The sequence below is a fragment of the Lytechinus pictus genome, chromosome 16, assembly GCF_037042905.1.
Source record: "Lytechinus pictus isolate F3 Inbred chromosome 16, Lp3.0, whole genome shotgun sequence".
Lineage (NCBI taxonomy): Eukaryota > Metazoa > Echinodermata > Echinoidea > Temnopleuroida > Toxopneustidae > Lytechinus > Lytechinus pictus.
This window is the reverse complement of record NC_087260.1, coordinates 1185494-1202829: the sequence shown is the minus strand read 5'-3', so window position 1 is coordinate 1202829 and position 17336 is coordinate 1185494. Positions and strand designations below refer to the sequence as shown.

The window sequence follows — 17336 nt, the reverse complement described above, 5'->3', positions numbered from 1 at the left end:
ATAATATGCATTTTAGTACTCACTCTTGTGATTTTCTTTTGTCCCCATTAACCCTCAATCTCCCGGGGTATTCTGATTCTTGTCATTCCCGGGGCCCCCCTTAAGATCTCAGCCGTGGATTGCGCGATCACAACGAAAATTTGCATGATGGTAGAGAATGACGTAATCTACGCAGTTGCATTGGTAAATTTCACTGAATTCATATGTTTTTATTTTATATGAATTAATTATGCTAATTTATTCATGAAATCATACTTTTTGCTCTGATTCACTAAATAAAGCTCCTAGAATGCTATTTTTTGGTGAAAATATTCTTTATAGCATTCCCAACAATTGTGAATGAAAAAAATTCTGGTATCAAGACCGATTTCTTATGTATTTTATTGTTTTTTAAATTTCTTATGTATTCTTTGTTTTTTTACTTTTTGTTTTTTATTCTTTTTTCAATGGAAATCGTTCCAGACTTAATTCTAATCATAAACAAGGCAAAATTAATTAAGTTTGATCATTAAAAGTAGAAATAATGATACATTTATGAATTTTGGCCAAATACACAATTTGCATTGGATTTGTACATGAAATCACGTTTATGAGCAATTTTGGGTCTGACATGCACTTACATAATGTTGCGTAATGTCGTAACCGCGTACCCGGGCGTCACAAAATTTGCGCGAGACTTGAAAGTAAAAAGTCTGTGAGCGGCGAGGTCAAAAAATTTTGCGCAGCAGATATATCGCAAAAATTGTTGAGGGGGGGGGGGGCCATTTATGGCCCCCCCCCGGGAGAATTAGGGTTAACATTATACATAATACTGTCAGGGCGTTTGGTGGCTTTTGAATACTAAAATGCTTCATTTATTACATACATGACATAACAAATGATATTTTGGTTAGCAATCATGTTTTCATCCATTCGTTCACAAAAAAATCACAATTACTTGCATTTAGTGCTAACTTTTGTGAAAATTATTTTTCCACATTCATATTGTACATAATGTTGATCAAATACAGCGGTCTATGGCGGCCATTTTAAATATCAAGAAAATAAATATTTTTCAAAAATCTTTTTTTCAGAGAGTATTTCACTCCTGCAACAGGATTACATACATTTTATAGCCAATCTGCTGGCAGTTTTATGATTTTCATGGGTAATTTGCATATTTTGGCGGCCATATTGGATTTTGCCAATTTGTGGAAAATGCTCAAGGTTACACGAGTGGCATCATTCAGATTCGTAATCAGCACCCTCGAATTGACAAGAAACCATAAAAAAATATTGTATATATGAAAAAACAAGGTTTAGTCAATTTTCTATGGGGCCTATCCTGGACTACAGTGTAGTATGTAAAATCCTCATGATTCTAACACCCAATTAAAGGATACATATGAATTAATCATATCATTTATACAGATGAATGTATGGAATGTGTTTCTTATTTGCATGGAGAAAACAATGGGTCACCTTATTGGTGAGATAGTGCTTAGAGGATTCACACTAGCTATGGATAGCCATCAATGGCATAGGATACAATGTGTAGACTGATCAACCGACTCAATCAATTACACCCCCAATTTCTACTTTAATAGTCACATTATCACCAAAATGAGCCAAAAATGCACATAAAATACCATTATTTGACTTTTTCTGTCCATTCAACTTGCATTCTAAACACAGCTGAATCTGCCCAGGTCAAATTTCTTGATTTTTAAAGTATCCTTCCAAATGTTGCCCAGATTTGGAAGATATCTTTCTCCTTGATATTTCTGCCTAATCACTAATTGATACTGCCTGACTAAGAGTGAGAAAGACTTCCAAATTCTTATGGAAAGGATTTGAATACTTCAGAGAGGTACAATATACTTTAAATACATTCCACTTATGCAATCATGAAAACTTAACTTGTGGAGAGTGTCTTTACTATATGTGATTCAACTTAATAAGCTATCAAAAAAATATATGTAAAATCTGTACAAAATATTCAATTATGAAGAATAGAGATAATTCATTCTCACAGTATGGTGGAAGTAATTTATTTTTACCTAAGTGCTAGGACAACAGGAATGCTTGTTAACATGCAACCAGAGGTCTTCAAAAGACCTGAAGATAAATGCCTTACCAAGAGCACTAGTGCACATAATGGGAATGAAACCTGGATCTATGGATTGTGAAACCTAAGGACTAAGCTATCATGCCACCTCTGTGCTTTACAAGCAATATTTTAGAAATATTTAATTTTTCTGTTATAAAATTTGTAAAGGTAAAAATCTTACCATATCATAAAATACCACGCTACATGTAAGAGTGAAGTCACGTTCTCAGACCAACTGGTCTGAATTCACAAAATAGGTTTAAATCAGGAGGGATATATTACAGAGGACTACGCAAATTTTATGACTGTGCTTAATTCTGTATTTATTTATGGCCCTGTCACATCATTCCGTGCAAGCCTTGCATGTGATTTGTGGATGACTAGATTTACTACCCAAAGTGACCTGTCGGTGTCCCTCATTGACAGTATCTCACATGTATCTCGAACACAGTTGCCACTGGAGTGCACAGAAGTCTAATTCACATGAAGAACATTGAACTTGCTCAAAACTTGTTGTGGGTGAATTGCGAGTAACTGCCCTAAACTCACCCACATGACTTTAACAGAATGGTGTGACAGGGCCTATAACGCCCTGAGCAAAAAGCATAAATTTATTACAAGGCCGTTCTCAATGCATAAGCTGAATCAACTGCAATTATGTAGATGAAATCTGAATAGTTCATGTAGAATACAGGCCCATGTTGAGATCAATCTAGGACTCTGCTTGGCTCCTCATACTCGCTACAGCATGCATTAATCTATCTGGTATTATTCCTTTCTTTTCACCGTACCTGCAGCAAAGAAATGTTTAAAGGTGCAAAACACAAGTTTAATTTTTTTTACAAATATTTCCTGGCAAAACTTGACACAAGGCCATCCAAGCTACTGACCCTTTTCATTTTTTGTGGCAAAAACATCATTTCATTTTCTTTCTTTATTTTTTTTGTGGGGGCTATTAAATTCTTCCCCATTGTGCTGTACAATGAAAATGTGCTGGTTTTATGTGGCCTTGCCCCCAAAATATCAAAACCTAAAGGCCCCCTCACACCTAACCGAATTGCCTGAAATATGCCTTGCAATGGCTGGCGAAAGGCATTTAAAAAAATCTTTTTTCAATGGTAACTGATAGTAAATCATATTTACCCTTTGTGTTTGGGTTCATACACCTTCAGAACTAACAGCTGCGATTATTCAAATTCATGCGGAAATTTCCCGACGAATTGAAAAATCGCTGGTCATCTGTTTGAATTTGCATATCTTATTTAGTCTGCGGTAATCGTTCGTTTATCGTTCGAGTGTTATTGCCGCGCATAGTCCCTCATCGCGCTTTTGCCAAAGTGGACTGATCTCGAAAGAACCCTTAACGAAGCAACACATGACAAAATTTGAGTTGCGCATGGAAACGAAGATACTATGACAAACAAATTTTCGCTTGCCTTCTTCTATGTGAAGGGAAACCAATACTCACTTTTACTAAATCTTAATAGCGATACATACACGAAGACAAGGCTAAGAGATACTAAGACAAACTATGGATTGCGAATGACCAGACAAATAATTTGGCGAGTTCTGAGCTGCTCACTGTGACCTGCCACTCGCGATGCTACTCATATATAAGTACATTTCACCCCAAAGTTTCAGTTTCTTCAGTCAAATGAAAGATGCCGCCTTTTATTACACGCCGAGGAGTGCCCACAAACGTACAAGAACGCTTGATCTACTCTCTCATCTTCGTTTCTAATCGCACGCCATATTAAACCATTGCTCACTGTTCGTTCGTCTAATTGGGTTATATCAACCCTTTAGTCAAAGAGGTGAACCGAAAAATCAATATCCTTCGCATGTCATATATATCTTTCGCTTACCGTTCGCTGATAAAATTTGACAATAATTACTGATTTGAATAAATCAGCAACAATTGTGAGCATGATTTGACTAAAATTTTATTTTAGTTTGTTAAATTCGCTTGCATTCATGCATTTTTCCAATTTGTCACCCTTCGTCCGCCTACATTCGGTCAGGTGTGAGGGGGCTATAAGGCCTGCATTTCCTTCATCTTAGAGTAGTGAAATGCAATAACTTTTGAAAATATTATCTTGATTTCATATTGGAATATTAGATTCTAAGCTAGTTTTTCATAGTAATTGATGATAGTAATTGATGGCACTAATTGATGGTAGTAATTGAAGGTAGTGATTTATGGTAGTAAATTGATGGTAGTAATTGATGGTAGTAATTCATAGTAGTAATTCATAGTAGTAATTACAGCAGTAATTCATAGTAGTAATTCGTGGTAGTAATTCATGGTAGTAATTCATGGAAGTAATTCATAGTAGTTATTTGTGGTAATTCATGGTAGTAATTCATAGTAATTGATAGTAGTAATTGATAGTAGTAATTCATGGTAGTGATTCATAGTAGCAATTCATGGTAGTAATTCATAGTAGTTATTCGTGGTAATTCATGGTAGTAATTCATGGAAGTAATTCATGGTAGTAATTCATGGCAGTAATTCATAGTAGTAACTCATAGTAGTAATTCATAGTAGTAATTCATGGTAGTAATTCATGGTAGTAATTCATGGTAGTAATTCATGATAGTAATTCATAGTAGCAATTCATAGTAGCAATTCATGGTAGTAATTCATATTAGTAATTCACGGTAGTAATTCAAGGTAGTAATTCATAGTAATTCATAGTAGTAATTCATGGTAGTAATTCATGGTAGTAATTCATGGTAGTTCATGGTAGTAATTCACGGTAGTAATTCATAATAGTAATTCTTGCTAGTAATTCATGGTAGTACATGTAATTCATAGTAGTAATTCATGGTTATGATTCATAGTTATGTGTAGTAATTCATGGTAGTAATTCATAATAGTAATTCATGGTAGTAATTCATAGAAATTCATAGTAGTAATTCATAGTAGTACATGTAATTCATAGTAGTAATTCATGGTTATGATTCATAGTAGCAATTAATAGTAGTAATTCATGGTAGTAATTCATAGCAGTAATTCATGGTAGTAATTCATAGCAGTAATTCATAGTAGTAATTCATAGTAGTAATTCATAGTAGTAATTCATGGTAGTAATTCATAGTAGTAATTCAAAGTAGTACATGTAATTCATAATAGCAATTAATAGTAGTAATTCATGGTAGTAATTCATAGAAGTAATTCATGGTAGTAATTCATAGTAATCCATAGTAGTAATTCATAGTAATAATTCATAGTAGTAATTCATAGTTATTCATAGTAGTAATTGATAGTAGTAATTCATGGTAGTAATTCATGGTAGTACATGTAATTCATGGTAGCAATTCATAGTAGTAATTCATGGTAGTAATTCATGGTAGTAATTCATGGTAGTAATTCATGGTAGCAATTCATAGTAGTAATTCATGGTAGTAATTCATAGTAATAATTCATGGTAGTAATTCATGGTAGTAATTCATAGTAATTCATAGTAGTAATACATAATAGTAATTCATAGTAGTAATTCATGGTTACAATTCATAGTAGTAATTCATGGTAGTAATCCATAGTAATCCATAGTAGTAATTTATAGTAATAATTCATAGTAGTAATTCATAGTAATTCATAGTAGTAATTTATAGTAGTAATTCATAGTAAAGTAGTAGTTCATGGTAGTTATTCATAGTAGTAATTCATGGTAGAAATTCATGGTAGTAAATTAGTAATTCATAATAGTAATTCATGGTAGTAATTCATAGTAATTCATGGTAGTAATTCATAGTAATTCATGGTTATGATTCATAGTAGCAATTCATGGTAGTAATTCATGGTAGTAATTCATGGTAGTAATTCATGGTAGTAATTCATGGAAGTAATTCATAGCAGTAATTCATAGTAGTAATTCATGACAGTAATTCATAGTAGAAATTCATGGTAACAATTCATGGTAGTAATTCATGATAGTAATTCATAGTTGTAATTCATGGTAGTAATTCATGGTGGTAATTCATGGTAGTTCATGGTAGTAATTCATGGTGGTAATCAATAATATTAATTGATGGTAGTAATTCATGGTGGTAATCAATGATATTAATTGATGGTAGTAATTCATGGAGGAAGCTTACTGTGAGAGAGGAAGCTTGAGTAGTTCTTCAATGTGCTTCAGATTCTTTGATGGATGTATCCCAAGAGCATCAACTACATTGCACAAATAATCTACAAAAAAGCAAACAAACAATGAGAAATATAAATTACTTTCTGTCATATTCACATTGGTTTGTATACTGATGTTCGGTGTAACTTAACCCTATCTAGGCCGGGGTATTTTGGGAGCTCATATGGCTTGAGATCTCGGCCGTTGGCCGCGCGATCGCGCCGAAAATTGGCACACAGGTTGTCTGGGACATAATCTACAAAATTGTATAGTAATTTATTTCATGCAAATTGCTATTTAGTGATTATGCTAATTGATGCCTAATAAGTATGCAAAATCATACTTTTCCCTCTAACTCCCTAAATAAGCTCCAAATGTTCTAATTTTTTATTTGGAAACTCTTTGTGGTGTTCTTAGCAAGCGTTCATGAAAAAAATTGCGATATCAGATCACTTTCTTATGTATTATATTGTTTTTTGCACTTTCTTATGTATTTCCTTGTTTTTTGGACCTTTTGTTTTTCATTGTTTTTTCAATGAAATTTATTGGGGACTCTTCTGAAATCATAAACAGCATAAAATAAATACATTTGGACCAGCAAAACTAAAAATAATCATACATTTATGATTTTTGGTTGAAAACACAATTTGCATTTACTTTTTACACGAAATCACGTTTTTGAGCAATTTTTGGTCTGACATGCACTTACATAATGTTGCGTAATTTCGGAACCGCATACCCGGGTGACGCAAAACTGGTCTTAAAAGTTACGCAAGACTTGAAAGTAAAAAGTCAGCGAGCAGCGCGGTCAAAAGATTTCGCGCGGCGAAAATATTGCGCAAATCGTTGAGGGGGGGCCTGGATAGGGTTAAACCATGGTCTGTGCTAAATTCTGGGTAAATGAATACATCATAGTATTCATCTTAAGACTTTTTCACGATAAATCTGCCACGCAAAATTTTTCAACTGCACCGCTTGCTGGCTTTTTACTTTCAGATCTCGCACAACTTTTAAGCCCAAATTTGCGATGCTCGGGTACCCGTTTACAAAATTACGCAACATTATGTAAGTGCATGTCAGACCCAAAACTGCTAAAAAATGTGAATTTATGTACAAATCCAATGCAAATGATTTATCAAAATTTATAAATGTATAACTAATTAAATTTAATTTTTACTGATTAAAATTAATCAATTTTGTCTTGTAAATGATCAATATTAAGTCTGCAACAATTTCCATGGAAAAAACAATAAAAAACTGAAGGTCAAAAAACAAGGAAATACATAAGAAAAAATTGCAATACCACATGTACTTTTGACCGGGAGCCTACAAAAAGTCTGTTAATAAAAAATTAGCAGTTTTGAGGCAGTATGATAGTTGATTAGAACAAATGTTTTATTTCATGAATAAATTAGCATAATTATTTCATTAAATGAAAAATATTATTAAAAAAAAACTTAACCATACAAAATTGTAGATTATATCGCACACACGATCGATTCCTTGCATCTCTGACAAAGATACTTTTCTTGACCACTATTTTATCAAAGTTTTGTGAAACATCCTTTGATTTGCACAAAGCAAGACATCTGTTAACCAATACCCAGATGGGGAATTTATCTCAAGCCTCCTTTGATCAGCTTCTTTTCTTCACATTGGTAACAATACAAAGCAACTTATAATTATTTTTTGGGTATCATCCAATGGGAAAAATAAACTGAATCACAATGGCCCGTAGGTGTCTACTCCTGATATAATATACCGTATGGGTACTAGTATTCAACCCGGCATAATTCAAAGATTTTGACATATTCCCCAAAATATTTAGAAATAGGGAATTTATCTTAATTTCATACCTTTGTTATTTCCAGGGTAATCTGTTGTCGATATTTTCTTTGTCAATCTGTCGACTGTATGCGCGGAGGATCAAATTATGCGGCGATGGCCTTTTGCACTGAATGGTACTAGTATTCAACCTAGTGAGGATTGATAGCAAATCTCAAAAGGGTTTAGATTGCTAAATTAGATCTAGATCTATGTAAGTCTCTGGCTTTGATTAATTCCCTGTTTGGTCTCATCTCAAATGGTCTAGTCCATAGTCGGATGGGACAAGGGCAGATTGAGAGACAGGGCCATCTTTCATCGCTAGGTTGAATACTAGTGCCGACGGGTTGAATACTAGTACCAAAATCCGTCGCCGTATAATTCGATCGCCCGCGCACACAGTCAACTGGTTGAAGAAAAAAATAACGGAAAAAGAATAACCAGCATTTGCTCTTGAAAATAAGACGGGTCTGAAATTCAGGTAAATTCTATATTTCTATATATTTGAGGAAACTCTCCAAACGGGTTGAATACTAGTGCCCTTACGGTATGTTTTACTTTCTTTCTTTTTAAACCCTATCAAGGCCCAGATATTTTGGGAGATCATGGCTGGAGGGGGGGGGGGGGGGGTGGATGCTCACAGGCCCCCTTTAAGCTCTTGGCCGTCGACCACGTTGAAAATTGGCAAGCACATTGCCTGGGATATAGCATTCAAAATGTAGTTCATAAAAATGTCTATCGATTAATTATGCTAATTTATGCAGAATTAGTATGCAAAATCCTACTTTTTACTCTAACTCCCTAAATAAAGCTCCAAATATCCTAATATTTGATTAAGAATCTCTTTGTCATGTTCTTAGCAAATGCATGTGAAAAAAATTGCAATATCAGATTAATTTCTTATGTATTTTATTGATTTTGCAATTTCTTACGTATTTCCTTATTTTTTCGGCCTTTTGTTTTGAATTTTTTCGATGAACTTTGTCGGGGCTCTTTTGTGATCATAAATGGCATAAAATAAATCCATTTTAAGCAGCAAAAGTAAAATTAATCATACATTTATGATATTTGGTTGAAAGGACAATTTGCATTGACTTTGAATACAAAATTACTTTTTTGAGCAATTTTGGTGCCCTCCTACCTGCTGCTCCATTCATCAACAATTTAAGGGGCAAGCCCGGTCAGCTTAGAACTCACAGGACCTCTAGCATATAAGGGCACCATCCCCCATAGGAAGCCAGTCAGACCAGTGAGTGATGACAAAACAAGATTTAGAGTGTACTTTACAAGTATACAAAACTAATTTTTAAAAATATTGGATTAAGTTGTCGAAGGCATTAAAGCTAAAAGGTTGAAGAAATACATGTAGGTCTTAAGATGCACTTTAATAGTGTTAGACACTTAAATGCAGTGGAGTGACTGAGGTAGTTGATTCCACAACTTGGCCGCAGCATGTAGGAAGGACCTATCCCCCCAAGAATGTCGGGTAAGAGTAATTAGAAGTAAATTTTCACTTCCGGATCGTAAAGTACGAGTGGGATTGTATAGATGGAACATATCTTTAATATACATGTATTGTGGCGACATACCATGACTGGCTCGTTGGACGAGTAACCTGAGTTTAAACTTAATTCTTTTGTTAACAGGCAACCAGTGAAGAGAAAGTAAGATTGGTGTGATTGAGGACAATCTAGGTGTCAAAGTGAGAAGTCTCGCACTGGAGTTTTAAAGAGATTGTAAAGTATTTTGCTGCTGTTTAGGAAGTCCAAAGAGAATGGAATTACAAAAATCTAAGCGTGATGAAATTAATGCATGTATTAATTGTTCACATGCTTTTTTAGTCAAGAAGCTATATATAAAACAATGTAGTCTTTAGTCATCCACTTTTAACCCTTTAGGTTTGACAGGTAGATGCTCACCCACCAAGCCAACTTGCTTCCTAATGTGAGAAAAATATTTGATCTTATTGCTCACCTATGTCTGTTGCTAACTGCCTGGCTGCTTGTGGGCTTAGCTCATTGATCCTCAAAATGACCTCAACATACATATGCATTGTTGCCCTGGCAACAGACCCAATCCAGTGATCGGCTAGATGTGCCACTTCTGGAGAACCTGGTCATAAGAAATAAATAACAATTTATTAAGAAACAACCTGTAGATGATTTCTTATTGGTAATGTACAGAATGATTAAAGGCTAAGGGTTGGAATCATTTTCATAATAACTTGGGAAGCATGATCCATGTATCGACCACATTAAAAAACTCCCATGATATCGAAACCCACGGCATCTTCCCTCTGCAGGTACATGGTCCAGCCCTGCTGAAGTTGTTTAGCTCCTTGTAGACCTAGTATACCAACAGAAATATTATCTTTTGTGTCTGTTTTAGGCTAAAAATCACTGCTTTGACTAAAGTCAGATTCATCAATAGCTCCCCTATGTAGTTAGCAGGTGACTTGCAGCGTATTATGCCCTGTATTACCGAACATGACATAAGAGCCTTTGCAGTAGGGTAGGGTTAAGGTTGGGCGATTTTGAATGCTAAAACCTTCGGAAATCAATACCAATCTTGACTGAAATCATCGACGAAATATCCCTACATGTACATGTACTAGAAAGATGATCTCATTTTCAAAAGATCACCTGACATTTAGAAACAATGTTTTTTTTAAGTCACATGGCTTCAGGCCGGTATTCTTGCCTATCGGATATTTGCGTGTTCACTGCTCGGCCAGTATTCAAGCCTATCAGGTTCAAAGGGGCAATTTGATACCTTACATTTACTTGCATAACCATTATCATGGATCATAGAGGTAGGGTCCTTCAAAGGTCAAGGGTACAGAACCTACTTTTATCAGGTTTTGGGTTGGGAGGTACAAACCCATATTTTCAGTAAGTTTTTGGCTTCATCATGTTTTTTGTGTTTTATTAATATCCACTATCTAGCTTCAATCTCTGGTAAAGACATGGTTTATCTCTCCCTCATGCACTGATACCTTCAGTAGTTTCACAGTACCTCTCCTGATAATGCTGCATGTCTCTCATTGCTCTTCAAACCATTGCAGGACACAAAGAACTGCAAGTCGCCAAGGATGCACTCAATCAAAACTGCACCTAGATACCAGTTTTGTAACATTGCATTCACTCAGACAAGGAAAAAGCAATTTTGTGTCTCGCCCACTTATGAAAATGACCAGAAATATTGTGATTTGCAAGCGCACGCAAGAGAAATATATCAAAACTTCATTGTGAAATGACTGGGATGGAATAACACTTGTCATAAGAGCCTTGCACGTAAACTTTAATGTTGACCTGAAAATGACCTTTGACCTTACCAGGTGACCTCTGACTGCAGCATAACATGCAGGTCGCCTAAGTACATCTACCATCCAAGTTTTGTTGAAAAGTAACTTACGGTTGCGGAGTTAGGTGTCATAAGAGAGTCTTGCATGTAAACTTTAACGTTGACCTCAAACTGACCTTTGACCTAACCATGTGACCTCTGACTGCAGCATAACATGCAGGTCCCCCAAGTCCATCTACCATCCAAGTTTGGATGAAATGAAACTTACGGTTGCGGAGTTAGGTGTCATAAGAGTTTTGCATGTAAACTTTAATGTTGACCTGAAAATGACCTTTGACCTTACCATGTGACCTCTGACTGCAGCATAACATGCAGGTCCCAAAAGTCCATCTACCATCCAAGTTTGGTTGAAATGCGACTTACGGTTGCGGAGTTAGGTGTCATAAGAGAGTCTTGCATGTAAACTTTAACGTTGACCTGAAAATGACCTTTGACCTTACCATGTGATCTCTGACTGCAGCATAACATGCAGGTCCCCCAAGTCCATCTACCATCCAAGTTTGGTTGAAAAGCGACTTACGGTTGCGGAGTTAGGTGTCATAAGAGAGTCTTGCATGTAAACTTTAACATTGACCTGAAAATGACCTTTGACCTTACCATGTGACCTCTGACTGCAGCATAACATGCAGGTTGCCTAAGTACATCTACCATCCAAGTTTTGTTGAAAAGTAACTTACGGTTGCGGAGTTAGGTGTCATAAGAGATTCTTGCATGTAAACTTTAACGTTGACCTCAAACTGACCTTTGACCTAACCATGTGACCTCTGACTGCAGCATAACATGCAGGTCCCCCAAGTCCATCTACCATCCAAGTTTGGTTGAAATGCGACTTACGGTTGCGGAGTTAGGTGTCATAAGAGAGTCTTGCATGTAAACTTTAACGTTGACCTGAAAATGACCTTTGACCTTACCATGTGATCTCTGACTGCAGCATAACATGCAGGTCCCCCAAGTCCATCTACCATCCAAGTTTGGTTGAAAAGCGACTTACGGTTGCGGAGTTAGGTGTCATAAGAGAGTCTTACATGTAAACTTTAACATTGACCTGAAAATGACCTTTGACCTTACCATGTGACCTCTGACTGCAGCATAACATGCAGGTCGCCTAAGTACATTTACCATCTAAGATTTGTTGAAAAGTAACTTACGGTTGCGGAGTTAGGTGTCATAAGAGAGTCTTGCATGTAAACTTTAACGTTGACCTCAAACTGACCTTTGAACTAACCCATACCTGCCAACCTTTGATAATAAAAAATCAGTATCAAAGCTACGACGGCACCGAGCGGGTGTCCGGCCCGCTCCAACGTTAAGGACTCTTTGCATTTAGACCATGTAAAAGTAGCATTTCCCTACACCTTTTAAAGCAAATTTACCCTCATTACCACACCAGAGGATGACCTACATGTAGTCGACCTTAATTTATCAATTAACAATTTAGAAAAGGTATTTAAAATATCACTTTTGTGACAAAAACCCACCTAATTTCATTCAGGTGTGATTTGTTTTCATCTAAATCTGTAAGGAATAATTTTTCTTGTTCACCAGTTCTCTCAAAAACTTTAATTTTAAGCATATTTTTGTGAGGCCCTCTATTGGTGGAAAGAGATTGATGCAGATTCTCTTTTCAATTAGAAAAAAATTATTTCAAGAATTCAATTGAATTTTGGGCCAGGGCATATTTTTTATGACAAATTTAGATTTAAGTTAGCCCTACTTTATTAAAAATTGATGTGCCAAAAAATCAAACATCTATTTATCCAACCTACATCATCAATGCAATCATGCATCAAGTCAAGAGGAAATAAGCCAAACATTGACAATCTTATTTCACCACACAGGGGTTACTGACCGAGGACAAGGTTCTATCATAAACTACAATGGATAAGTGTTTGTTGGTATAAGAAAGCAGATTTTCAACCATGATAAAAACGGAGCTGAAACTAACGGCTGCATGCGCCAGACCCGCACCCACCACAGCACTTGCGGTGCGCCGGCGAGACGGGAAGGCTGAGGCGCAGCAACTCGGCAGGCGCCGGGAGTTTAGGCAAGCGAAGCAAGTAGATTTGGTGTTTGACTTCGAAGGCTAAATTGCGATCAAAAGTTGAAAATCTCCTTTCTTCCTCGAAAATTTGACAATTATTTGAGAAAATAAAGTACAGATCAATGTTAAAATTGCGTTGGGATAGATCTAAAAGCCCGGGGGGGCCACTTACATTGACAAGTGGATACCATGCGCGACCAAAAAAACACGTAAAAAGGATGTCTTTTTCAAGATAGGGCACATTACGTACGTAACGTGATAAGGGTGTCAAAAACACAAAAATAATGAAAAAAGGGTATCTAATTCGCTAGGAAAGCTACGTGTTTAGGGTCATATTTGCGGGGATGATAAAACAAAATCAAGATGTTTTATAAAGGATGTCCTTTTTGCCCCAGCTCTACGTGATTAGAGTCCGATTTGCGCGAGACGTAGAAGGTGCATGGGGCCGTACTAAACCAAATGATGTGTAAAGGTAAAACCGACGACCTACGGACCCATCACTGTACTTGTTTAGGGGTTCATTTCAGGGAATATACTTGCCAAGAGTATCGTTTTGTTTCCAATACTTGTTAAGGGTAGGGTTTCGGACGCCAATTCTTAAGGGGTGCATTTTCAGAATTTGGAAAATACGTGTTTAGGGTGCTTTTCGAGACCCCATGGTCGCGCATGGTATCCACTCGTCAATGGAAGTGGCCCCCCCCGGGTCTAAAAGTTAGTGTAACTGCGTCGGTGTGCGGCCATTACTTCAGCGCAGCCCAGCAGACAAGCAATATACCACTGAAATCACCAACACACTCTAAAGTTAGACATGTACACTACACATTCTCTAACTCACTCCCACACTACAAAATCATCCGGCGACATGGGCAATACTTCAAATAAGGTGATTTCTTCTTACCTATATCACCATATTTCGCATAAAAAATATCACCATTGGTGATTCTTAACATCGTAGTTAGGAAACAAGTGGTCTAAAAAAGTGAAAATTTCACGGTTTTTCCGATGTTCGTGGATTGTGAAAATATGTCCTCACTAAAAACTGGCACTTTCGCGAGCCGATATCAGCCGCCATTTTTTTCCGGAAGTCAACGATAACATCGAAGAATAGCGTGTACGCTCGTTATTTTCACATGCATTTGCAATGGAACTGCGCACTTAGCAGTGTTTGCGCGCCGTTTACTGTGTATTTGCGTAGCCGTGCGCTCCAGTCGTTTATGCGTTAGTCGCATCTTACAGCCGTGCATGCGTTAGTCGCATCATACAGCCGTTTCAATAATTTCAACACTAAATTGATTACCGGGTAACCCAAAAATCTGAATTTTGGTTTTAAAATTCGGAATTCGGAATGGAGGTCCAAAAATCGGTATAATTCCGCCAAAATCGGAATGGTTGGCAGGTATGCTAACCATGTGACCTCTGACTGCAGCATAACATGCAGGTCCCCCAAGTCCATCTACCATCCAAGTTTGGTTGGAAATCGACTTACGGTTGTGGAGTTATGTGTCATTAGGTTTGTGACGGACGGACGACATTTGGATCCGTAAGTCTCGCCTTCACCTCCGGTGGGCGAGTCAAAAATATTATCAGAAGGGATATCATTTCACTGAAAATTGCTGTTGAAACCAAAAAACTTTCAACAAAGTTTTTTTTGTACATGATGTTAAAACCCATAACTTGGAAAAGTAGGCATTGTACTCTTCGCCTTCGAAGGACCCTAATTCTCTATAACGCATGACAATTTTGACACAAGCAAAGTGTCATTGGTTACTCAGTTACATCCATGTAGAATAATAATAATAATATAATATAGGGTATTTATAATGTGCACATATCCACCTTGTTAGGTGCTCAAGGCGCTCCTATATTACCCGGCTAAGCTAGGCGTTCATAGCGCACACAGCTTTTTAAGGAATTACTTCCTACCGGTACCCATTTACCTCACCTGGGTTGAGTGCAGCACATTGTGGATCAGTTTCTTGCTGAAGGAAATTACGCCATGACTGGGATTCGAACCCACGACCCTCTGTTTCAAAGTCCGAAGACTAATCCACTGGGCCACAACGCTCCAGGAATAGACATCACCAGAATAAATTATATTGTATTGTTAATATAGCCCACCTCTGAACTTCAAGTTCCGTTTATTAGAAACACCATGTTGAAGTTTTATTTATGCAGACTTACGTGCATGCCAAACATTAAATAATAATAATGATAATAATATTAAGTTCTTTTATAGCGCATAACACATAGCAACGCATGTCCCTATGCACTTAAATGAAATTAAGGAAAGAAATTAGAAAGTGGGTAAAGAGTGTTGGGCACTGAATTTATTACAAGTTAAACAGATACTTTTTTAGGGAAGTCTTAAACTTATCTAAATCATGTACAAGGTATATTTCTCATATAATTAGGAAGTGCATTCCATAAGACAGAAGAGGCATGTGCAAATGACCGCTCACCATATGTTTTGGTAACAATGGGAGGAATAGCAAACAGTCGCTTTGTGCTTGATCTTAGAGTACGAGTAGTATGATGTAAAGTTAAAAGTTCGGTTAAATATGATGGAGCTATCTCATGGAAGCATTCATATGCAAAAACTAATAATTTGAAAGAAATACGAGAATGAACAGGAAGCCAATGTAAGTTTCGTAGTACAGGGGTGATTGATTCGTATTTTCGAGTTTGATTAACTAATCTTGCAGCAGAGTTTTGGATAGTCTGTAGTTTCTTTATTTGTCGCTGTGGTAAACCGAAAAATACCCTACACCCAATATCAAGCATTATTAAATGAGATTCTTACCAGTAGATGGTGGGAATGGTAATTGACTAGCTTCTAATGCTTTCTCCATGGCTGGATTATCCTGGTTTGTACAAATATCAAGCTGCTGGGGTAGGGTCATTAAATACTGACCAATCTAAAAGAGAGGAACATTTATTCTTAATTCATATTATTGACATTCAAGTTAACTGATATTGAGATTCAAGTACGTTTCATGTCTGACAATATGCACAATACGTCAACCATGTGATACAATGCAAGTTACATCCAAGGGACCAAGAAAACATGAATTCTCATGAATCTACCCATACTGTAAATATGTGAAATAAAAATTAATACATGTACCTCTGCATTTACCATATCAGGAATATATAAGATTCTTGATGGATAATTGGAGAATTTTGAAATCAATCACTAATGATTAACAATACAAGCAAATAATGCCACAAATGATTTCAATCTAAAATGAAATTATTGGAAAATGCACCTTTATGCTTTCATTAACAATCAATAATAACTGATCACCAAATTGTGCACTTCATATTCCAGACATTCATAATGGAATCAGTTTGCAAGCACCTCACCTTGGTAATATATTCTTGAGGAGATAAACTGAAAGTAGGTAGATCAGCTGATAACATTCCTCCCTTGTCAGTCCAAACCTATATGAGAAGAAAGGTACAGTGTACGATGTACATGTGTCAAATAAAATATACAGTTTAAAATGACTAAGTTTTGGTTTAACCCTTACTTAACCAGACCTGCTAACCTTCTACAACCAAAAAAAGTATTCTTAGAAGGAAAAAGGGTATTTATTGACAAAAAAGAGTATTTTTAAAAATTTGGCTCAATATAAGAAATCGCCAGCCTGTTGTAGTGAGATCGGTAAAAATAACATGTGATATGACTCTACTTGAAAACTTGATAATTCATCCTTTTAAACATGTGCTTGTAGGCCATGCAACAAGTTTCTGGCCAGACAGTGATTTGAGCTGCTCTGGGACTGTCGGACCAGCGCTAGTGTCACACACTGTGTATAATACATACTCCATGATCAGAAAAAAAATTAAAAATAACAAATTATACAAAAAAAGTATTGGTGTATTCATA

General features: G+C 36.3%; 1 protein-coding gene across 1 annotated transcript in view; it reads right to left on the bottom strand.

Annotated features, from left to right (window-relative positions):
- Positions 1-444: 444 nt before the first annotated feature.
- LOC129279031 (conserved oligomeric Golgi complex subunit 7-like) overlaps positions 445-17336 on the bottom strand; it is a 48181-nt gene continuing 31289 nt past the window's right edge. Inside the window, exons 9-13 of the mRNA XM_064111559.1 lie at positions 16811-16888; positions 16248-16362; positions 10018-10155; positions 6191-6281; positions 445-2880 (exon numbers count right to left, since the gene is read on the bottom strand). Of these exons, the coding sequence (XP_063967629.1) occupies positions 2802-2880; positions 6191-6281; positions 10018-10155; positions 16248-16362; positions 16811-16888 (501 nt within the window). The 3' untranslated portion in view covers positions 445-2801. The remainder of the gene's footprint in view (positions 2881-6190; positions 6282-10017; positions 10156-16247; positions 16363-16810; positions 16889-17336) is intronic.